This window comes from Barbus barbus (assembly GCF_936440315.1).
Source record: "Barbus barbus genome assembly, chromosome: 1".
Classification (NCBI taxonomy): Eukaryota; Metazoa; Chordata; class Actinopteri; order Cypriniformes; family Cyprinidae; genus Barbus; species Barbus barbus.
In genome coordinates, this window is record NC_136729.1 from 8,667,287 (window position 1) to 8,692,500 (window position 25,214).

A 25,214-nucleotide genomic window follows, 5' to 3' on the forward strand; every position below is an offset into this window, starting at 1 on the left:
AATTTCGGTCACAATTCAGTTTTAGACTCAATAACTGAGGGGGAAGAACTAATTAATATATTCACAACTCCTTTAGTGTTTCAGTGTATTAGTAATATTTTTTAATTTTGCATATAATGGGATGTTGTATATTTGATATCATTAAATATTAATTATGTCTGTCCATGTTTCCCTAAATTGAATGTGTTTGTTTAGCATCTTTAGTCATTTTGTTTAATAAAAGATCAATAATAGGTTTTATTTTAGTTAGTTAGATAGACTGCGAAGGTTTTTTTTCATGGTGTTTATTCTGTAATTCATCTGTAATGAACCCTGAAAATGATAAATGAAATGAAAACAGATTTCTCTGTACAGTTTCAGGACAGCTATTTATTGCAGCGTGTTTGTTTTGTGATATAAGTTGTTGTATTGTAGTTGTGGTGATGGACTTTTTGTTTCCGCTCATTGTAAAACACGATGTTTGTTTAATTACACAATTTAATGTTCATCGTTAAAGACTGATTCACTGGCTTTAGCGATTTATTGATTCGTTTGATTCACTACTGTATTAATTCAGCGACGCAATTGATTCACTGACCCTAATGATTCTTTGAATCTTTGAAGATTGATTCACTGATTCTCGGTCAGAATGATTCAAGAGTGTAATAAGTTGTTTACTCGAACCAGTGTCTTGTTCAGACAGCAGTGTGGGCTTAGTTCAGCTGCCTACAGCAGCTCCCAAAAATAACGTATTTAGTATATTAACGTGATTGATTATTATTTAATTCGCAGATTGGGGTTAAGTCATTTATTATTGTCGAGCCTGTATTGAATGGCTCTCAGCTAATTTAGCGCTAATCTTCCAGCGCTCCTCAAACAGATTCAGTTCGTCCAAAAAAAACAACAACACTCAAACATGTCGTGTACGTGTGCTTCAGCAGCAAGAAAACTCATAAATTCAGCTCATAGAGGTAAGAAGAAAGTCATATTTTGAAAAATATTGATGTTTCTTAGCCTAGTTAGTTTGGCTAGCGCCGCTGCTAGTTTGCTAATAATATGTAAACAAACCATAATGATGTAGCTGCTACGATTATTAAAAAAAAAATTACAAATCAGCTTTCTTTTAGAAAAATGTATCTTTAAATGCTTTATAAAAAAAAAAGAATAACACTGGACATTTATCAACTACTTTTACAGCATTGCACATTTATATAATAAGATTATTTATTAAAATGAAAACCTACGACTCATTAATTAATTTGTTTAGTTGTTTATTGTATGTCATTAGTTAGTTTGGCCTCCTGATTATTTAAAATGTCTTTTCATAATTATTCATAATCTTTTCATGATTTGTCAAGACTCGTTTTGTCTGATTAGAAACATTGTTTTATCTTATGGTTTGGATTTGTGTTCCAGTGTGATTTTTGTTGCCAATGTCCTGTTGAGGCACTTCAAACAATATGACTTTATACCATTATTGTTATTTTGTGTGAATTTCCTCCTGAAGCTCTCATGTTTGTGTTTATAACAGGAATATCTGGCTCCAGAGTCCAGCTACTGTCACTGAGCTGTCCAGGGACTCGTGAGGTCTGTCTGGCACGCCGCATACCCGTGAGGTCGTTCTCTGAGACGACTGTGTATTATGCTTCAAAAGATGGGATGAAAGATGGAGATGGTGGAAAGGTAAAATGACAAATATGCGGCGTTACATATCATACACTCCTTATTCTCTGACAACAAGAGGCTTAGAAGGAAGCAATAACTTTGCCAGTGTAATTAATTCTCTTCCTGTTTTCCTTTTAAGAAATCGGTTGGTGAAGGAAGTGGAAAAAGAACCAGCTCTAGTAATTCCGGCAAAGGAGGAAGTCAGCTGAGGTGCCCCAAATGTGGAGATCTTTGCACACATATAGAAACATTTGTTTGTGAGTACTTCATTTCATATAATATTGTATTTTTATTTGTTGGTTTTTTATTATCATTGCATTTTTATTTGATTTTATACATTTTTCATATAATTATCTGACTGCTGTGTGTATTACTGGATTTCTCAAGGTGATTATATTTATTTTATAATACTGACCTTGTTTCTAAAGAGTTACGGTTTCTATTGGCCTTGTGTATCTTTAAGTAGGCCAGAGTGTTCACTGAACTAACTGTTCAATGCTAAAAATAAATCATACACAACGAGTTGCTTTTTCAACTGCTGGTACTTTAACTAGTAACATGGTTTAAAAGTTGCCTAGTTAAAATTAAAGACTGAGATTGATTTAAATTGGAACTTTATTTTTTAATTTGAATGTAATTGTTTCAAGGCTGTCTTTCAAATCTTCCTGTTTGCGGGCTTGTTTGTAGTTGTTTGTAATAATAATAATAATAATATTAGGGAATGCAATATGCATTAGATATCGAATAGCAGAGTTGTAATTTCACAGTTGTACTGTAAAGTACTATTAAATTTTTTTTTTTTACTGTTGTAGTAATTCACTGTGAAATAACTTGTATTCAAAAATGTAATAATATTATTTTACAGTACAACTGAAAATACAATTTTAATATAAGATGGTTTGTGCATGTTGCATTCCCAAATAAACATGATAAGAATCCCAAACTCGTAACAGATGCAGAGATGAATTAATGTAGACTTTAAGACACTGAAAACTCTGGATCATTAGCTGCTTGAGTGCCGCGGTTCAATCTAAAATATGTAACCCATATTTTAATTAAATTGCAGCCTTTATGATTTGATAATCTCACTACGCAATATCGCAATTATGGTTTTAATTCAATTTATCATGCAGTGCTTAAAAAAAACAACTCTGAGGAAGATGTTTTTTTCTCTTTTGCAGCATCAACTCGCTTTGTGAAATGTGAAAAATGCCACCACTTTTTTGTGGTGCTTTCAGAAACTGACACTAAGAAGAGTTTGAGTAAAGACCCAGAGTCTGCAGCGGAAGCTGTCAAGTTGGCTTTTAAGCAGAAACCCCCTCCGCCACCTAAAAAGGTAAATATTCTTTTAACTTTGAGATTTTAAAGCAGTGTAACACCCAAGGTTAGCTGGTGGTTCCCTCCTTTGTGTGTAACGTCTCTGCGTTTGTTTTCTCACAGATCTATGCTTATCTTGATAAATATGTTGTGGGTCAGGATCATGCTAAGAAGGTTCTGTCGGTGGCCGTGTACAATCATTATAAACGCATCTACAGCAACATGCCGGCAGGCTCCAGGCAGCAGCAGGTGGAGGTGGAGAAACAGGCCTCCCTCACTCCTCGAGGTTTGTACTGCAGAGCGTGTGTATGTGTGTTGAATACACATAGAAGGTAGGAACAGGCGGTTTTCTCTAAACGGTTCTTATGTAAGAGACTCATAGCCATTAGGAAATTAATCTGTTCCAGGATAAAAATTATACTTGGTGTCCTCAGAAAGCCAGGTTTCACTCAATCAGTTGAAAGCACAAAATGGAGAAGTGACTCTTTGGTAAAACACACAGGTTTTTGTGCTTCGAAGAATAAAATGAAATAAAATGTATTTTTTTTTAAATGTAATGTTCATTGAAGTGTGCTATTCCTTTACATATCAAAGTTTTAATTTTTATTTTTTTTCAAATCCCTAAATTTAAATATGAGAATAATATCATCTCCCACTTTTAAAAGAATAATTCACACAAAAATACAATTTTACTGTCAATTTACTCACCCTCAACTGATTTGGAGAAATTTAGGATTTCATCATTTGCTCACCATTGGATCCTCTGCAGTGAATGGGTGCCGTCAGAATGAGAGTCCAAACAGCTGATAAAAACATCTATTGGTTTAATGGATCACAAATCTGACAGTTCAGATCATATTATGGTTTTTGAGCCACAGATCGGATCGTTTTTCGGATCAGCAAGAAAAGAAAAAATATTTCTATGTAACTTTGCTTTCCATTTTGTACTTAAAGCTAAGTACTTCTTTGATACCACAGCAAAAACTACTAGCCTAAAATAAGGTCAGTAGTAATCAGGTACAGAAATGTAGTAATTAAGTTTATAATAATAACACTGCATAGTGTTTACTTATAAATTAAATTATAGATTAAAATTGCTTGCATGGTAAACCTTCACTGTATTATGGTTAAATTTTGCAATTAATCCATGGGTCACATGCCTTTCCGAACCGTGGGGCTAGGTCCGTACGGATTACAGATCAACTACGATCCGTTCAACCACTAAAAACATCACGATAATCCACAAGTAATCCACACAACTCCATTCCATCAAATTCATGTCTTATGAAGTGAAAAGCTTGTAAGAAACAAACCCTAACGTCATACTGACTGGAAGCATTATTATGGATTATGGACACACAATTTGGCCAGAAGCAATGGCTTAAAATGAAAACACCTTAAGGATAGATTTGTTTATTACAGACACGCAACTTTTTACTTCACAAGATGTTGATTGATGGACTGGAGTGGTGTGGATTATCGTGATGTTTTTATCAATAGTTTGGACTCTCATTCTGACGGCACCTATTCACTGCAGAGGATCCATTGGTGAGCAGGTGAAAAAATGCTAAATTTCTCTAAATGTTTTACAATGAAGAAACAAACTCATCTACATCTTGGATGACATAAGGGTGAGTAATTTTTCATTTTTGGGTGAACTTTTCCTTTAAATGGTCTTTTTATTTAGTTTGGTTGTGTCATGTTTGAAATAAAGGACAAGCCCTTCATGATAGGTCTTCATTGTTTACCTTCTTGAATCTTCTAATCTTCTAATTTTAGAAGCCAATATAACCTCCACTGTGATGTTCTCTGTCCATTAGTATATAATCCAACAGCAGCATTTCATGAAATATGTCATCTTTTGTCATTTGGCATTTGTACAATTCAGCTGCTATTTTTCAGCAGAGCTCACTGAATAGGTTAAGGTTTCTTGTTCTGTGAGAATTGGTAGTGATTTCGTCGTAACTGTCCTCCTTTCTCTGTAGAGCTAGAGCTAAGACAACGAGAGGATGAATACAGGTTTACAAGTAAGTGTATGTCAACACCCATAATCTGCATTGTGTCATTTAAGCCATTTATTTTTCTAAACAGATCTGTTCTGTGTTGTTTTAATTTGCTTTGATTTTTGTTGGATGCTGTACAAATGCCAAAAACGTAGTCAGTTTTCTTCATTTTCTTTAACCTTTGTCACTGTTGGAGTGTTATATTAATGCATATTGACGTAAGTGGCAATGCATGTATCAGAAACAATGCTGTTATGTTTTAGCAGATAAGCAGAGAGGGAGAACGCCCTAGTGACCTGATTTAGCTGCTGGTTCATGTGTCGCTTTCGTCATATGCAGCTTTCAGAAGTTCTTGTCACAGGAAATCCCTTTAGATCCTGTGAATAGAGCAGCTGTGCACACTAAGCAATTTGACCTTACCAGTTAACAGTGCACACAGCAATTAGTCTTTACTGAAGAAATACATATTTTGGTGCTGTAGTTATCTGTTCTTTTAAGATTATTTATACTTGTATGTGAAATAAAATTAAATGCTTTTATATCTTTAGTTTTCATTGTAATTTTGGTTCAAGTTTGTTTATGCGAGTTTGTGATTAGTTGTTAAATATGTCTATTTATTTTTATTTAGTATTAGTAACATTAGTATTTCAACTGTTTTTGTTAGTTATTTGCAAAAGCAACATATTTAACTGTTAAAGTTTTTTACCAATTATTTATATTTTAATTGATTTTAGCTTTATTTCAATTAATTATTTGCTTAATATGATTTGCTTTTTTAACAAATTGACTCTTAAAGAAATGCTCAGTACTAACGTCTAATTAATCTGAATCGACATCATATATGCTCTCATTTCCAACAAATAATAATTTCAGCTCATCCCACAGTTTGAGAAAATTGGCTATTAATTTTGACTGTGCAAGTTTATCAAATTGATCTTAAATATTATGCACCTTTGTATCGTAAAGTTGGTTTAACAAACATGTTGAGTTTTAAATCTTTTGTTTCAAACTGTTTTTGAATGTAGACTGCCACAGTATGTGCATTAACGTTAACAGAATGAGTGAGACGTTTATATCTGTGGAACATTCATTTTAAAGGTCTTATGTAAACTGAACTAATTATGTAAGACATAAAAACTGTTTAAGATGAGGTTTTCAAAGCACCTAATTATTATATACATAATGAAGATTCCCTGAAAAAAAGCTTCAAAAAGTCATATTTACTTGTAATGTTTTGTTTTTGCTTTTGTTATGTAATTTGTCCAGAGCTGCTGCAGATCGCAGGGATCAGTCCTCATGGAAACGCTCTAGGCGCCTCCATGCAGCAGCAGCTGAACCAGCAGGCACCTCCAGAGAAGAGAGGAGGAGAAGTGCTGGACTCCACACACGCTGACATCAAACTGGAGAAGAGCAACATAGTGCTGCTGGGCCCGACAGGCTCAGGTGAGACAGAAACACACTTTCAGTGTTGTGTACAATTTGACAGTTGTTCAAAAGCTTGGGGTCAGTAAGATATTATTTATTAGTTTTTTTCAAATTAATACTTTTATTCATCAGGGATGCATTACGTTTTAGGGCTGGGCAAAAAAAAAAAAAAGATTTTCCGATTAATCGTTTTTTAAAATTGTCGATGCGATATAGATTCTCAAAAGCCGCGAATCGATCTTTTCCGGGATGTATTTCAGCAAACATTTAAAACAAGATCTGATTAATGTGAATCTTATCGTTAGTCTTCTCCACTAGATGTCACCCTCTTATTTACCTTGCGTGATGTTACAACAGAAAGCCCGTCATTCATTCAGAGCTTATCATGGCAGAGATACTGTTGACAAAGCAATGTGCGTGATATGCAATGCTCAGGTAAAATTCTATAGTAATACTACAAATCTGCGGAAATAAAATAAAAGTTTAGTTTAACGTGCGGAAACTGTGTCAGAAATATTACAATTTAGCAGACTTAAGACTCAATGTAACAAAAATGCTACTACTAATAATAATAAATATTAATAAATCTTTCTTTTTAAAGGAATAATCATGTTTTCTTTTTAATTTTAACAGTAAACCTCTGTTGTGCAGCAATTTGTTTGCCAAAGCATAAAGGGGTTTCATTTTTAGGATAAATTGTGATCAATTTGATTTGGATGTTTTATGCCTTCATCTGATTACCGGAAAAATTAAGAGCAGCATTTTATAGGGACCTATTTTTGTTTAAAAAACTACCTTTTTTAAACAAAGAATAGGTTTAAAATACAGGCCTGTGGCTCTTAATTTCTTTTTATTAATTTATTATTTGTAAACTGATGTTTACTGTTCATTTTTTTTAGAAATATCAATTGCATTTGTATTAAAACTATATTCACTATGTAATCAAAAAATCGAGAATCGAATCGAGAGCTTGCGAATCGAATCGGGACATCGATACCCAGCCCTATTATGTTTATCAAGACATATAGAATGAAACAAAAGTTTTCTATTTCAAATAAATGCTGTTCTTTTGAACTTTCGATTCATCAAAGAATTCTGAAAAAAAGTATCACTGTTTCTACAAGAGTATAAGCAGCACACCTGTTTTTAACATTGATAATAAGAAATATTTCTCAAGAAGCGAATCAGCATATTAGAATGATTTCTGAAGGATCACGTGACACTGAAGACTGGAGTAATGATGCTGAAAATTCAGCTTCGCAGTTATTTTTTTGAATTGTAATAATATTTCACAATATCACTGTTTTACTGTATTTTGATCAAATAAACAGCCTTGGTTAGCATAAGAGTCTTCTTTCAAAAACATAAAAACAAATCTTATTGAACTCAGACTTTTGAATGGTAATGTACTGAAAAAAGCAGCCTAAAATAATTATGTCTTGGGTAAAGGGTGCTAATATGAACAACTAGAAACCGAACTAATCTGTACTACAGGGAAAACACTTCTGGCCCAAACGCTGGCCAAATGCCTGGATGTTCCCTTTGCAATCTGTGACTGCACCACCCTCACTCAGGCAGGGTATGTGGGAGAGGACATTGAGTCAGTCATCGCAAAGCTACTGCAGGATGCCAACTATGTGATCGACAAAGCTCAACAAGGTAACAGTTGTGGGAAACTTCTGTGACATTTAACCACCGACCACATAGTCCACATAGACCACATAGGAGTTTGTTCAATTAAACTTTGTTTTGGATGTTGAAATTGTTTCAGGTATCGTGTTTTTGGACGAAGTAGACAAGATAGGTAGCGTTCCTGGGATCCATCAGCTGAGGGATGTGGGAGGAGAGGGAGTGCAGCAGGTTGGTCATTACAAATTAATGTCCTAGGTCATACACATATGTTTCACTGATATTCAGCTGAACTTTGCCCTAAATTGCAAGAATGCTCACATGACTGTTAAAGTCTGTCTGTTATTCTTGGAATCTCACTTCTGTATTTCTGTATGTCTTTAATCACTAACAATAACTTTTGATTGACTAATTTCTGCAAAATCCTACAGACAAATAAATTCAGATTTTTTTTCTCACACAATTCTGATTATTTTTCTCACAATCACAAATTTCCATCTCACAATTCAGACTTTATTTCCCTCATATTTCTGAGTTCACATCTTAAATCTTTTTTTTTTTTTTTTTTTTTACGAAATAAAAAGGTAATTGCAACTTTTTATCTCACAATTTTTATATATTTATATATATATATATATATATATATATATATATATAGATCTTGTCTAGTCTTTTTGTATTCTATCTGTTTGTTTTCTTTATATTTATTATACAATTAACAAAAGAAAAAAAGGCTAACACTAGCTTGCTCTATTCTTTTTGTATTCTATCTGTTTTCTTTTTTATTATATAAATGAAAAAAAAACCTTGCTTCGTGTACTGCATTAAGCTAACTGAGACTTGTCATAGCACTTGCATATCATTGCTCTTTTGTTAATTATAATTAATTTTAAATTAATTGACTAAATGACTAAATTCAATGTAAATATATATATATATATATATATATATATATATATATATATATATATATATATATATATATATATACTACCAAAGGTGACAAAAATTTTCAGAACTTGTGACCAAAAAGTTGCAATTCCATTTTTAGGTTTTTGTATCCTGTGGCTGAAACAAACAAACTTCAATAAAATGCAGCTTCTAAAAAATTATTTGTCAAAGTAACGATTTGTTACTTCAGAAAACAGATTTGAATCATGCATAAAAATATGATGTCTTTACTGCAAGATTTAAAAAAAAAATAAACCAGTTTTGTGGTGATGACTGACATGTTTCATTGTTTTTGATAGGGTCTACTGAAGCTACTGGAAGGCACTATTGTTAATGTTCCTGAGAAGAACACGAGGAAACTGAGAGGTGAAACTGTCCAAGTTGACACCACCAACATCCTGTTTGTAGCATCTGGAGCATTTAATGGCCTTGATCATATCATCAGCAGGAGAAAGAATGAGAAGGTGAGTAATAACAGGATGTTGGCAAATTACAACAAGGTTCCCCTTCAATTCGGTCACTCTACATTGCTTTGGGAAATACATTTTCCTCGAATATTACTGAAGCCTTATTGAATCACGCCAGTGAAACTGGCCAATGGCGTTCAAGCGCGCGAAATATGAGGGGGCTCGTCACTATATAAAGCAGCGCTTGTACGTCATCCATTCAGAATTTTTTCCTTCAGCAAGAAGCCTATCAAAAGGATCTACTACTCACCGTGATCTACACGCTGCAGCGGACACGACTTCTTCCCCTGCTGTGTTCCGGTGAGCTTCGGACGAACAAAGATGACCTCTCGCGATTGCCTCTCCTGTGTAGAGCCAATCGAACCCTCTGATGGCCACGAATCGTGCGTCTTCTGCCTGGGTCGCGCCCACGCAGAGGCGGCGCTTGGGGGGTCGGACTGCCCCCTCTGCGGAGATATCTCCGGACTCTCAGGCTCCGTGTGGCCATCGTCCAAGGCGATGTACTCGCCCAACTAGCTCTGCCGCGCTCTTCCTCTGAGCTAAAGAGTAAAGTGCCGCGAGTTTCTAATGCGGATCTGTCCGGGTCGGGTGACGAGACCGCGCCGGCTCAGTGCCCACACGCTTCTCACCCCCCCTGCTGCAGGTCCCTTTCCAGTGCGCTTCATGGCCGCTGATCTCCGCCCCTCCCCTAGCGCGCAAGATGTGGTGTCTTTCGGAGCCATGGAGGAGGATGAGGATGATGCCATCTCGGTGGCAGCGTCTGCGAGAGAGGAGTGGTCCAACAGCCCACTGGATTACACTGCGCCCAGCAGTGACGCTGGGGACCTCCATCACAGTGATGTTGAGCTCCTACGCGTCCTGACCAAGGTGGTTGATGAGCTCGGTCTGGAGCGGGCGCCTCCTACCGAGCCGGCCAGAAGCTGTCTGGACGAGTGGTTCCTCCAGTCGGACCACGGCCGAAAGGACGCCCCGCGGAGACTCTGCCCCTTTTTTCCCGGAGGTGCACGACGAGATAGCGAAGTCGTGGAACGCACCGCTCACCAGTCGGGTGCACAATCCGGGATCCTCCCTTCTGTCGTCAGTGGACGGCGCTGACCGAGCGGGGTATGTTAAACTTCCCCCCGTGGAGGAAGCCGTCGCTGCCCACCTCTGTCCTGCAGCCGCGGCGAACTGGAGGGTGAGAAACAACGCGTCTCTCCCCTCTAAACCTTGCCGCGCCACCGCAAACTTCGCTGGCAAGGCTTTCTCGGCGGCGGGCCAGGCAGCTTCAACACTGCATGTGATGGCAATACTTCAGGTGTATCAGGCCAAGCTTCTTCAGTCCCTGGATGAAGGTGTCCCGGACCCTGAAGTCTTCAAAGAGCTCCGACGCGCCACAGATCTGGCCCTCAGAGCGACGAAGGTGACAGCTCGAGCGATCGGCCGCAATATGGGGAATCTTGTGGTGCTGGATCGTCACCTGTGGCTGACTCTGACCGAGTTGAAAGATTCAGAGAAGACGGCTCTTCTGGACGCTCCCGTGAATCCCTCAGGTCTCTTTGGGGGGCGGTAGAGACGTTCACGGAGCGCTTCGTTGAAGCGCAGAAGCAATCGAAGGCCATTAGCCACTTCTTACCAAAGCGCGCTGGCGCGATCCCTCCTGCACGTTCCCGCTCATCCTCAGCGCAGCGCGCGGGAAGAGCGTTCGCCCCTCCTACTGCGGTTCGGCGCAAGCATGAGCCGGCGGTGAGGCCAAGACAGCCTTGGCCGAAGTGCCGCCAGGGCTCGAAGGGCCAGAGACCCCGCCCTGACAGAGATAGCAGGCCACCGGCTACGGAATTAAAGCCGCGTTCCTGATGTTGTCTCTCGGAGGAGGAAAGCTACACTCAGCGCCGAAGACGAGCCACTGAGAAAGTCTGCTCGCTCCGCTGTGTGTGCTCACCACGCCCCCTTGCCTGTGGCGGGCAGCGAGAACGATTGTCATATTTGTGTTTTGACTGTTCCACAGTGCAGTGCAATAAAGTAAAAAAAAAATACAAAAATCACCTCAATATCAGGGCAATTTTCCTCCGCTCACTCCCCTCTCCCCCATCACTCACTCTCACACTCGTGTGGTATTAAACTCCTCGCCCCCCAACGGCGAGTTATCCCTCACGGTGTGCAGTCCGCCTCGCCCGCTGTCACAGTTCACAGAAGCGTGGCAGGCACTGCCAGGGGTATCAGAGTGGGTTATGAAATCAATAAAGAACGGCTACACGCTTCAGTTCTTCCGCAGACCGCCCCGTTTCAACGGTGTGTTAATGTCCACTGTACGGGAGCAGAATGTCTCAGTTCTGCGAGAGGAAATTCACAACCTTCTCGCAAATCGCGCTGTAGAGGCAGTCCCCCTCACAGACCGTGAGAGCGGCTTCTACAGTCGTTATTTTCTGGTGCCAAAGAAAGACGACGGGCTCTGCCCAATCTTGGACCTGAGACCGCTGAATCGCGCGCTTTCAAAGCGCTCGTTCAAAATGATTACGCTGAGACAAATCCTCTCACATATCAGAACGGGAGATTGGTGTATCTCCGTGGATTTAAAGGATGCTTATTTTCACATTCAGGTAGCCCCCTGCCACAGGCGCTTCCTGAGATTTGCATTCGAAGGGATAGCGTACCAATTCACGGTCCTGCCCTTTGGCTTATGTCTGGCCCCTCGTACGTTTACGAAATGCATGAATGCTGCTCTCTCTCCTCTGAAGCAGAGCGGAATGCGCATCCTGAACTATCTCGATGACTGGCTAGTGTTAGCCCAGTCAGAGAGCGCGCTGCTCAGCGACAAACTCAGACTCCTCGCTCACGTTCAGAGCTTAGGACTGACTGTAAATATGCAAAAGAGCATGCTGGTACTGAGCCAGAACATCTCCTTTTTAGGAGTAGAGCTGAACTCAATCAAAATGCGAGCGCGTCTGTCGAAGGAGCACTCACGAAAACTGATCAGTTCTCTCGCAGTCTTCAAACTAGGGCGTTCTCCCCCGCTGAAATGCTTTCAGAGGATGCTCGGCCAGATGGCTGCCGCCTCGACAGTGTGCAATCTAGGGCTCCTACATATGCGTCCGCTTCAGCTCTGGCTAAAGAGCCGGGTGCCACAGAACGCATGGCGCACGGGCACCTCGCGCATCAAAGTGACGCGCGACTGTTTGCATACGCTGAACCCTTGGCGTGATATGACTCTATATCGCCGGGGTGTTCGTATTGGCCAAGTGATCAGGAGAAAGAATGTTACGACAGATGCATCGAGTACAGGTTGGGGAGCCGTATGCGATGGCAGACCAGCCTTCGGGACGTGGTCAGAAACGGAGAAGTCATGGCACATAAACTGTCTGGAGCTCTGTGCTGTGCACCTAGCGCTCGAGTGCTTTCTCCCAGACATTCTTCACCGTCACATTCTCATCAGGACGGACAGCATGACAGTGGTAGCGTTTATAAATCACCAAGGTGGTGTGAACTCACGACCACTGCTGCAACTGGCGAGAGACCTCCTTCTGTGGGCAGATCGACACCTCCTCTCCATCCGGGCAGTACATGTCCCCGGACGCCTGAACTATTTACTGTCGAGGGGCGGGATAATCCACGGGGAGTGGAGATTACACCCTTTGACAGTCAAAATGATTTGGAGTGTATTCGGCAGGGCGGAGGTGGATCTCTTCGCATCAGCGGAGAACACTCACTGCCCGCTGTTTTATTCACTGACACACTCTCCCCTGGGAGTGGATGCGCTAGCTCACAGCTGGCCGAAAGTACGCAAGTATGCCTTTCCTCCAGTGAAACTTTTGCCTCGCGTGCTTTGCAAAATCAGAGAGGAAGAGGAATCTGTTCTGTTAGTGGCACCGAAATGGCCCAATCAGCCGTGGTTCCCAGAACTGGTGGAGATGCTGGTAGCCCCGCCGTGGACTATCCCACTGAAGAGGGACCTTCTCTCTCAAGCACAAGGGACGATTTGGCACCCAAATCCGGAGTCATGGAGCCTTCATGTCTGGCCACTCGACGGAGCTTGCCAGTAACAGATGCGCTTCCTCAGCGCGTGCTGAACACTATATCTGAGGCTAGGGCTCCCTCCACAAGGCATCTCTACGCACATAAATGGAGAGTTTTTTCAAGTTGGTGCGTATCGCGGGGCGAAGACCCAATCAGCTGCCCAATATCAATAATCCTTGTCTTCCTTCAAGAGCGATTTGATAGCGGTCGTATGCCATCCACATTGAAAGTGTATGTGGTCGCTATAACAGCCTTTCACGCGCACGTCGAAAATCGCCCGATCGGCAGAAATGACCTGATCATACGGTTTTTAAAAGGAGCAAGAAGGCTGAACCCTCCTCGCCCTTCTACTCTACCCACTTGGGACTTGGCGCTAGTGCTTGACGCTCTCACGGGACCCCCGTTCGAGCCCATACAATCAGCGAGCTTGCGAGCGCTCTCTCTCAAGACAGCGCTCCTGCTCGCGCTGGCCTCTGTTAAGCGAGTTGGAGACCTACAAGCGCTTTCAATTGACTCGTGTATTGAATTCGGGCCAGGTGATTGCAGACTCACCTTGAAGCCTAGAAAAGGTTATGTGCCTAAAGTGCTTTCGACTCCATTTTAAAGCGCAGGTCATATCACTATCTGCTTTCCGCCCCGAAACACCAACCGGGACAGAGCCGCTTAATAGACTGCTGTGCCCTGTACGAGCGGTGCGTACTTATATCGAGCGCTCTAGACAGTTCAGACTCTCGGAGCAGCTATTCGTATGTTTCGGTGGATGTACAAAAGGACTGCCTGTGTCCAAGCAAAGGCTGTCACACTGGATCGTCGACGCAATTGCTTTGGCTTACAGCTCTAAAGGTGTGGAATGTCCGATAGCCTCGCATCATCCCGCGGCCTCGCATCATCCTGGGCCTGGGCAAATGGCATATCTATTCAGGACATTTGTACGGCGGCAGGCTGGTTGTCACCCAGCACTTTCGCGAGGTTTTATAACCTAGATGTGTCGTCGCTTGCCTCGCATGTGCTGTCAGTGCGAGCAGCGCACACGCTTACTCAGCCATGATCTGAGATGTGTGTCAATGGTTTCGACTAGGTCGTATACACCCTGTATAGACGCACCACCAATTCAATGCTGTCCCTATCAGTTTATCACCGTATTATGATATAGTTCACCACGTCTTTTAGGACTTGGTCACCATCATACCAGTACGGCTATGCGTTATAACATGATTTAATTGAAATTAAACAATTTCAACTAATCTATTTGTGAAAGCGCCGAAGCCGCCGCCATTTCACATTCTTTGTTTCACCGGAGTTAACTCCGCCCCTGATGTGACGCGGCGTCTAGCTGCCGCGCCCCTGACTTTACATGGTTTCGACTAGGTCCTGTAGACCTGAGCTGTGTCTACTAAGAGCGCCAATATCATTGCCGTTCTCATTACGGCTCCGAATGTGAAACTTGACATACTTAGTCGAGCTTGGCTCCATCGCTGTGACACGGCGGGATTTTATACGTTCCCAAAGCAATGTAGAGTGACCGAATTGAAGGGGAACGCTCTCGGTTACTCATGTAACCTCGGTTCCCCGAAATGAGGGAACGAGACATTGCTCTTATTGCCGTGTCACCGAGCTCAGGATCTTACAATGCCTAGTTGTTTCAGTCAAAGATTCTGATTGGATGACGTACAAGCGCTGCTTTATATAGTGACGAGCCCCCTCATATTTCGCGCGCTTGAACGCCATTGGCCAGTTTCACTGGCGTGATTCAATAAGGCTTCAGTAATATTCGAGGAAAATGTATTTCCCAAAGCAATTTCCCTCATTTCGGGGAACCGAGGTTACGTGAGTAACCGAGAGCGTTTTATTCACACAATGATGCAAGATCTTCTCGGTTAATTAATTTTGGTGAAAAAAACTGTCTAGGAAGAGTTAGGTATTTTGGAAAATTCTAAATGGTGGGAACATTTTTCATGACTGAAAATATTTAATATAATTTAACTGTTGCCTTCATATTCCATATGTAGTACCTTGGGTTTGGAACACCGTCTAACATGGGGAAAGGTCGACGGGCGGCAGCAGCTGCTGACCTGGCTAACAACACGGGTGGAGAGGTGGTGGTGGCCGAGATCGAGGAGAAGGACCGGCTTCTGAAGCACGTGGAGGCCAGAGACCTCATTGAGTTCGGCATGATTCCTGAGTTTGTGGGCCGTCTTCCTGTTGTGGTTCCACTGCACAGTCTGGATGAGGAGACACTGGTGCGGATCCTCACAGAGCCACGTAATGCTGTTGTGCCTCAGTATCAGGCTCTCTTCAACATGGACAAGGTTGGTGACTAATATACAAACAGCAAAAAGAGTCCTGTGCTAACCTATGTAGTCATAAGTATTTCCTGAGTGCAGGGTTATTATTGTTAACTAAAATAAAAACTACACTAAAACCATAAAGAAAAACATTTTCGGTATTGGAAATAAAATAGGTTAAAAAATGAAACTTATTTCAGCTAGTTGCCAAGGCATCATTTCTCGTTTACTTTGTGTAAGAAGTAATAATAACTAAAGCTGAAATAAAATTTATTTTAAAAAAACGATATAGATACATAAAAATAAAAAAAGCTAAAATGACAAAAACAAAGGTTTTTTTTTTAAAACCACTTTAAAATTTAAATGGAAAATAAAATAAGTGTTTTATTTTGAATGTTTTTTTTTTTTATCATTGTTGTTCATTTTAATGTTTAAATTAATATTATATTTATATACATTTTTATTCGATTATTAAGCACATGGTTTGTAGTGCTTTTAATTGAGTAAATATATATAATGTAATGTGACATAAATTAAAAGTGAATCATATAAGTGTTTCTAAATGTCTTTTGTATTAGTGTGATCTCAACATGACACCTGATGCCCTGAGAGCGATTGCTAGACTGGCTCTGGAGCGTAAAACCGGAGCACGTGGGCTTAGATCCATAATGGTAAAAGAATGCTCTCTTGTTGTTTGTTTTGTGATGTTTTCACTTCCTCCAAGGCATGCTGGTATAATGACGTGTGCTCTTTTGAGGTCATAAGCTGCCACTATTTCTCAACAGGAAAAACTGCTGCTAGATCCCATGTTTGAGGTGCCAAATTCAGATATTGTGGCCGTCGAAGTGAACAAGGAAGTAGTTAAAGGAAAAGCACAACCTCAGTACATAAGGTGAGAGCTCACATGACCTTGTTTATTTTGTCATCTTGTGCGTCTGCAATAAAGTCTCTTTTGACACACTTGGAACTATGGACTCACTTTAGGTTTTATGCCTTAGAAGTTATTATTTTTCTGAACAAATGTGTTGAGAGTGATAAATTTAAGGAAAAATAAAAATTTATTAAAATAAAAAGTTAAAATATAAGTAGGTCTGTCATGCATTTGAAGAATTTATTTAATCTTTTTACCTGTTTCATGAATCTATTTCATCATCTTACCTTCATCTTGTTATTTGTTTGTATGACTGTAATGCACATTACAATGAAACCCTTTTTTATCAAAATAATTCCAAAAATTATATATATAATTATATATATATATATATATATATATATATATATATATATATACACACACACACACACACACACACACACACACACACACAAATTCAATAAATATTATTCGAAATAAGAAAAAAAAAAATTATCTGCTCGGATATCTTTTTTTTTTTTTTTAATGCAAACAAATAATGGTTCTTCATTCTGGGTTAAAAAAAATGATTACGCTGTTGTTATTATGTACATACTGATAACCTAGAAAGTGTTCTCGAAGTAAACCAGTACACATTGCTGTCCCTTTGAATGTACTGCCTCTCATTTGATTAATGCCACTTTGTGGTCATTTGAATTAGTCTCATTGACTGTTGACTATTGCTGTTCTTTCCACTCAGAGCTGCAGCTAAAGACTCTTCTGAGGAGGAGTACGACTCTGGAATCGAAGAGGAAAACTGGACAAGACAGGCTGATGCCGCCAAGAACTAAAAACTACAAACCCGGTTTATAGTCTTCTCCTAAGGGTCTATTTCACACTGTATGCTTGTGCTGACTTGTTACTCACTTTGGACAATCTTAATCCTTCCCAAATCTTCTCTCACTTAGAGAAATGAGTTTTAAAGTCTACCAAATTCTCCCCTGACACTTTCCTCGTAAAGAAATTAACAGTATGTGAAATGTAAAGAGAATTAAATTTTATTTTTATTAACTTGATCTGGTAAGTGATTTTTATGAACCGTTGGATTAGACGCCAAACAGAAAATGAAGAGGGCTTGTACCAATGTATGTTTGACTTCAGATTCCCTGTGTCTCTCTTTGCCCTGCTTGGAATAAAATTACGCTTTTGTGTCACACTGGTCATGTACTGGTTATATTGATAAACAGAATTCCTTATAAAGCTATATCGGATCACTTTCATAAAATATCCCAAGATGCCCATGGTAAATCAGTTTTTGTAGCTGAACCACGTGTATAATAATTAGAAAATGTATTTATTAAGGTCTGTTTAATTTGAGCTGGCTTGTTTTTGTTTTTTTCCTTCAATGCTATGGGATTTTTACGTCAGTTTTGCTAGTACACTCAATATGCATTATGATAAGGGTCAAGAAAATCAGTAACTGGCTGGAATTGTATTGAATTGTATCAATGTGCTGTCATGATTTCTGTTGTTATTCACAAAGTGGCCCAGTGATGGAAGATTTATTTGTATTGGTGAGATTAAAACAAATTGTACACAAGAAACTTTGGTCTCTTTGAGAAAGTTGTGCATCAGTAAGTGACCTGCTGAATTCCTGGTGTAATTCATATTCAATCGCTTCACAGAAATAAGATTTTTTTTTTATTATTGCATTGTTTGTTACAGAATATACTTAAGTGCAAAGTGGGAAGGGGTTGCCTTTTTGTATAGAGAGAGTAGAAACCATGTATGTTTTTGATCCTCACACTTCAAGTCAAAGCATTTATGTACAAAACAAATATATGTAAGAATAAACTGTAAATATTCTCACTGAGCATTGCAGGTCTTCTGTTGTATTTTAAGGAACACTGCCATGACAATTAGAGAAGCTTTTATTACTTTATATTTTTTTATTAATATGTATTTGTACATGTGGAAGAATTGACAATAAAGCAGACTTGACTTGATTTATAAATATTTAATTTAAATTTTATTGTCTCTCATGCTCTCCAAGGCTGCATTCTTTAATAAAAATCCAGTAAAGAGTATTATTGTGAGGAAAATATTACAAATTAAAATAACTTGTCCTCTATTCGAATATATTTTCAAATGTAATTTATTCTCGTGATGGCAAAGCTAAATTTTCAGCATCATGACTCCAGTTTTCAGTGTCACATGTCACTTTTTTTTTTATTAATATCAATGCGCTGTTAAATATTTTTTGTGGAAACCATACATTTATTTCATTATTCTCTATGATAAATAAACAGCAATTTTTGAAATAATATTTTTTGTAACAACATAAAAGTCTTTACTCTCACTTTTAATGAATTGAATGCATAATTTCTTATTAAAAGTATATATATATATTTCATATAGAATTTAATATACAGTGCCCTCCAAAAGTATTGGAACAGTGAGGCCAATTCCTTTATTTTTGCTGTAGACTAAACATTTGGGTTTGACATCAAAAGACATCAGCAACAACCTCCAGAGGGCAGGAGTGAAGGTATCACAATCTACTGTTTGCAGAAGACTTCATGAACAAAAGTACAGAGGCTACACCAGAAGATGCAAACCACTCGTTAGCAAGAAGAATAGGAGACAAGACTCAAAAATTCTGGGACAAGGTTTTATGGACTGATTTTATGGACCAAAGTGATGGAAAGGCTAAAGTTTGGAGAAAGAAAGGATCTGCTCATGATCCCAAACATACAAGCTCATCTGAAACACAGTGTACACAGGTGTACATTATAGTACACATTACACAAGTAATGTAATGGCTTGGGCTTTCATCGCTTCTTCTGGGACAGGCTCATTAATCTTCATTAATGATGTAACACATGACGGCAGCAGCAAAATTAACTCAGAAGTCTACAGAAATATTTTGTCTCACAATTTACAGAAAGATGCAACCAAACTGATTGGGAGATCCTTCATCATGCAGCAAGATGATGACCCAAAACATAGTGCCAAAACAACAAAGGAGTTCATCAGGAGCAAGAAGTGGAAGGTTTTAGACAGGCCAAATCAATCTCCACACTTAAACCCTGTAGAGTATGCATTTTACCTGCTAAAGAAGAGACTGAAGGGAGTAACCCCCCAAAACTGAAAGAAGCTGCGGTGGAAGCCTGGAAAAGCATCACAAAAGAAGAATGCAAAAGTTTGGTGATGTCATTGGGTCACAGGCTTGATGCAGTTATTGAAAGCAAAGGATTTGCAACTAAATATTAAGTCTTTTTCACTTTAATCTACGTTAATTCTATCTGTTCCAATACTTTTGGTAACATGAAAAATGGGTGGGTTCAAACAAAAGGTGCTATCTTCTAAGTTGTGTATCAGATCCAGATGAAAATACCTGTAAATAAAAGCTGAAATGTTAATCTCATCTCATATTCATCGTTTGATGTCAAACCCAAATGTTTACAGTCTACAGCAAAAATAAAGGAATTGGCCTTACTCTTCCAATACTTTTGGAGGGCACTGTATATTTTGGACAGTTAGTTGTGTCCCTCTTTAGTAGGAACATCTGACTCTTAATTTGAAGGGGATTTTATTTTGTAGACGTCCCGGAAGTCCTTCCTTCAAAACTTCCGTTTATAGGCTGTTCTCTGAACTTACCTCACAACAGATCGCTTCAGCGCCGGATTGCAGTTGGTTTCTGCGTGAAATAATGGATAACCCTCAGCAGTTCAGTTATATAGGCGCTCCTCCGCCTCCTGCGGGGTTAGATGGCGCGGTTTACACAGGAGGAGGACCGCCGCCTCCACCTCCTGCTGCGGCGGGACAAGCCTGGAGCGTGTATCAACATCCACCACCGGCGCTACAGCATCACTGGCCCCCGTTTCCACCCTTCGACCCGGGTAGACCACCTCCAGGGAGCTTTGAACCTCCTCAGCACAGCGAGAAAACGCCTCCGTCTTGGCCCCAGAACCAGTGGAGACCTCCTGAGCATCATTTCAGGGGACAATTCCCCCCAAATCAACAACAGTTTCCAAATCCAGCACCTCCATCATATCAGTCCAACTCCAGACAGGATAATCCAGCTCAGGTTTACACCTATAACCGACAAAATTACCCATTTAACAACCAGTCCATGAACAGACCCTGGCTGGATGACCAGCAAAAAATAACAACATCTGATGAAGCATCCATGCAGAGACTGAGAGATGAGCAGTGGCTTCAGAGTTTCCTGCTTAAAAGAAGAAATAAATCCACTGAACCAAAACGAACCGAGTCCAAACCCTCCATCTCTCAGTTCAGAGAGAAGCTGTATGGGACTGTTAAAATGCTGTCTGAGTTAAATATCGTGTGTCAGATGCTGAAGGATCATTTGGAGAATGAAGATGTTTGGCTTGAGAGCCTCTCAAAAGCAAATAAACTGAAGAGCAGCATCCAGGAGAGCCTGACGGATCTGAAGAACCCGGACCGTGTCAGCAACGTCAAGAGGAAATTACTGCTGATTAACAAGAAGAGAGCAAGGATGAGGAGAAGAAAGATGCAGCAAAGAGAGGAAAAGCAGGAACAGGAGGCTAGACGCGCTGAACGAGAGGCGGAGGTTGATAAATGGCAGATGAAACGCATTCAAGAAGTGGAGGAGAAGAACAGAGTGAGGAAAACTCAGCTTATATCAGTATCTTTCAAAAGAGGCGTCACGCACTCACTTTTGCCACTAATATTATCCATTACACTTTAATGTCCTAATCATATATTTCTTATAATGTCCCATAAAAGAGTATATTTATAAATATTAATAATATATCAAATATATATTATAAATATACAAATATTAATAATATAATAACATACTAGTATTATAATTTATTTATTAATTATACTATATAGTTTTATAATACTATTTTCATAAAATTATCATATATATATATATATATATATATATATATATATATATATATATATATATATATATATATATATATAATTAGTATACCATGTAGATAATATAGAATAATTAATAAATACAAATAATACAGTATAATATGAATTAATATTGTGCTGTATTATTTAAATATCCCCGTCATATTTCATGTTCCATATACTAATATTAGCTTATAATTAGTTTTACACTATTATTATGATTTTGTAGTTATTCTATATATACATTTATTATACTATATTAATAACATACCATATTATTTAATATATATTATTAAATTATTTATTATTTTTTGTTGTATAATAACATTTTATCATTTTAATTGTTATACATACATACATACATTTATTATTAATATACTATATTTATATATTATATTAATAATTTTTAGAATTTTAATTAATATTGCACTATATTATTTAGATATTGTATAATTTATTTCAATTAATTTTCTTTTAATAAAATGTTTCAGTTAAGACGAAGTTAAATATATTATGAATTTTAAATAATTTCACACTACTTTGCTTTGAACAGATTTATTTAATTTTATTTAACCAGGAAATTTAAAAACTCTTGAGATTTAAAATCTCATTTACAAGAGGGTCCTGGCCAAGATAGGTAGCACATTTAGTTACACATAAAACAAAATACATTAGTTGACATACACAATTCACTCAAAACATTTACAATCAGGTGACTCTACAACTAGATCCTTTAAAATACATCTACAATCATTTAGTGATACCAACTCTTTTAAGCATAACTTAGCTTGTAATTGATTCCAATCAAATGGAGTGGCATAACTGAATGCCCGTTTACCCATATTAGTACGAACTTTAGGGATGCTTGCAAAATGTTGCAATTTTTGTCAAAAATGGGCAGTTTATTAAGAATATTCTGGATGTTTCTGTGGTCTTTTAAAATTAGATATGTTTTTGTGAATATTGGTTAATCAGATTATAGTTTTAATAACATTTTAACAAACAAAAGTCTCTTAATTAACTTTTCCTGTAAAAGAACCGACTCAAAGGAACAGTTTTTTCACAAATTGGACATCACTGCTATGTTAACCACGCAGAACCATCTATTACTAATTATGGTATATATTTCAGGGTATATTTATATTTATATTTAGAGAGAGAATATACTATAGTTTGAGAGTATGCATTTAAATGTCAAACAGTGTCTGATCTGAATGTTTTGTTGTTGTTCAGGAGAAAGAGTTGAAGATGGCTGCTGATGCTGTTCTCTCAGAGGTCAGAAAGAAACAAGCCGATGCCAAGAGAATGCTGGACATCCTGAAATCTCTGGAAAAACTCAGAAAACTCCGGAAAGAGGCTGCGGCCAGGAAGGGTAAAACATAAAAATAATGATTAGGTTTGAATGATTTAATGTAAAAAATGTCCCTAAGAAATTGATCTTGACACTTTTTGTATAACATTATTCTTCACACCTTTTTTAGAACTCAGTCTATGAATGGCTTTTTTGTAGTTTTTCTATATATATTAAACTGGGATTTAAAAAATCATTCATTTAGTGAATTACTTCACCTATAATATTCATTTCCTTTTGTTTTTCCAATTTTAACAGGCATGTTTCCTGGAAAAGAGAGTGATGAGAGATTTGAGGGTCACTTGGAGCGGCTGAGGAGTCTGATCCATAAACGCACGGCTGTGTACGCGACAGAGGAGAAAGCTCTGAGAGTCATGCTGGAGGGAGAGCAGGAGGAGGAGCGCAAACGAGACCGCGAGAAACGACAGAAGAAAGAAAAAGAGAAGCTGTTGCAGAAGAAGCGAGAGGTGGATGCAATGCTGTTTGGAGGTAATTTTACATAGTTTCGTTAGTTTAGTTTATTTATTTTTAAAGCACATTTTTATAACCGAGGTTGCCCAAAGTGCTGTACAAGCATAATAAAAAGGACAAGAAGGACAGACTCAGTACAATATACAATTTGAACACCAAAAAACACAATTTAAACACCAAACATCCATTAATATTCAAAACTCTGGCTGATTAAAAGCAATCGATAATAAATATCCTTTTAATGAGGCTTTAAAAAATGAAATGGACTGGGCAGATCTTATATGCATAGGCAATGCATTTCAGAGTTTAGGGGCGGCAACTGAAAAGGCACGATCTCCTTTAAGTTTACATCTGGTTCTCGGAACTACTAAAAAGAACTGATCGGAAGACCTCAAAGGCCTAAGAGAGGAATAGCAGCTCAACAATGCTTCCAAATATTTTGGAGCCAGTCCATTTAAAGATTTAAAAACAGTAGTTCTAAATTGCACAGGCAACCATTTAAGAGATGACAAAATCTGGGTAATATGGGCTTGCTCTCGAATGCCAGTCAGCAGTCTCGCTGCCGCATTTTGAACTGATTGTAGCCGAGCCAAGGTTTTCTGGCTAACTCCCACATAAAGAGAATTACAGTAGTCTAGGTGTGAAAAAATAAAAGTATGAATGACCGTCTTTAAATCACTAAAAGATAGCAAGGGCTTCATTTTTAATGTCCATAAGGCGGTTTACAAGCAGACTCAAATTTGACCCATTTTCCTTATAAAATGGCAGATAGGGTATGGGTCACATGTACATCTCTATCTGGCCGCATTTACACTGCATGGCTCAAGTGACCCAATTCTGATCTTTTTCCTCGCATGTGGCACAGATCGGATATGGTTCACGACCGTGTAAGCAGGAAAAAATCACATGGATTCCGATCAGTAGGGGGGCACAACAATACAATCCTGCTTAGGGTATCCATTTGGCCAGCAGCGGCCCTGATTCCGATATTCTCAGATCGGTTTCAGGCCTCATTCATATGTGGAAATAAATGAGATATGAATCGGATTCGTGCATTTGCGCCTGCTGTGTAAATGGACAAATCAGATATTCCCCTGTAAATGCGACTCCTACGTCATTGAAAAGTGAGTTTTGTTAAACATTTTGCGATACAGACATGCCTGTAACAAATGAAATCTCTAGTTGAGTAGCAGAGTATTAATTTTGTTCGTTTGTGTTAAATAAAAGGCGATCTGATGCTGAAATGTGTTGCTTTTGAAATCACACGGAGTGCTCGTTGCTGCTGTTGTCAGTGACAGCGGCTCGTGCGCAGATGAGTGCTTCAGTCCCGTTCCTTCCATTGAAACCACAAATGTCCTTGCCTGTGATATACAATCACTGATGAATGCATTTGGATTTCATTACTAAAAAACACAGGTGGTAGATATTTTTAAGCATGTCACATCATCTTGAGTATTATTCCACTCGCAAGCTTTCAGCGGAGCCAAGTACATCACTGTCCTGAAGAATTTGTTCTATATAATTATTTTGATGTATAGATGCAACTATTGCATTAAAAACGTTATGAATTCCATGTCAGTAAATTAAACTCGATGTTCTATTCAAATTGATTTGTGATGTCATATGCTGTTTTTGACTTGTTTCACCAAGTGCAGTGCAAAATCGGATATGGGTCACTTTTAAAAGAAATGTAAGCACGTCGTCCAAAAAATCCGATATAGTCACAAAATCGGAATTGGTCATCAAGACCTGCAGTGTAAATGCAGCCTCTGTCATATCTATCTATGCATCTATTATCTGTCTGAGTGTGTTTGTGTATGTTTGTTTATATACTCCCACCGGCCACTTTATTAGGTACACCTGTTCAATTGCTTGGTAACACAAATTGCTAATCAGCCAATCACATGG

General features: G+C 38.7%; 2 protein-coding genes across 3 annotated transcripts in view; both read left to right on the forward strand.

Moving 5' to 3' along the window:
- The first annotated feature begins 591 nt into the window (after positions 1-591).
- Positions 592-18,441, forward strand: LOC306873629 (ATP-dependent clpX-like chaperone, mitochondrial). Of its 2 annotated transcripts, XM_079423050.1 has the most exons (14): positions 592-950; positions 1,511-1,662; positions 1,784-1,901; positions 2,826-2,980; positions 3,085-3,247; positions 4,947-4,988; positions 6,231-6,407; positions 7,884-8,048; positions 8,161-8,249; positions 9,269-9,433; positions 15,439-15,738; positions 16,293-16,385; positions 16,500-16,606; positions 17,328-18,441. In XM_079423050.1, exons 1-14 carry the CDS (start codon positions 896-898, stop codon positions 17,416-17,418), a joined length of 1,872 nt encoding a protein of 623 aa, XP_079279176.1. In that variant the 5' UTR covers positions 592-895; the 3' UTR covers positions 17,419-18,441. The 2 variants fall into 2 exon arrangements, with proteins under 2 accessions (XP_079279176.1, XP_079279177.1); XM_079423051.1 differs by lacking the exon at positions 4,947-4,988.
- A 1,742-nt stretch (positions 18,442-20,183) lies between these two features.
- Positions 20,184-25,214, forward strand: part of LOC306852433 (programmed cell death protein 7-like) — a 7,237-nt gene continuing 2,206 nt past the window's right edge. The window contains exons 1-3 of the mRNA XM_079389236.1: positions 20,184-21,215; positions 22,718-22,856; positions 23,094-23,324. Coding sequence (XP_079245362.1) covers positions 20,280-21,215; positions 22,718-22,856; positions 23,094-23,324 — 1,306 coding nt within the window. The 5' untranslated portion in view covers positions 20,184-20,279. The remainder of the gene's footprint in view (positions 21,216-22,717; positions 22,857-23,093; positions 23,325-25,214) is intronic.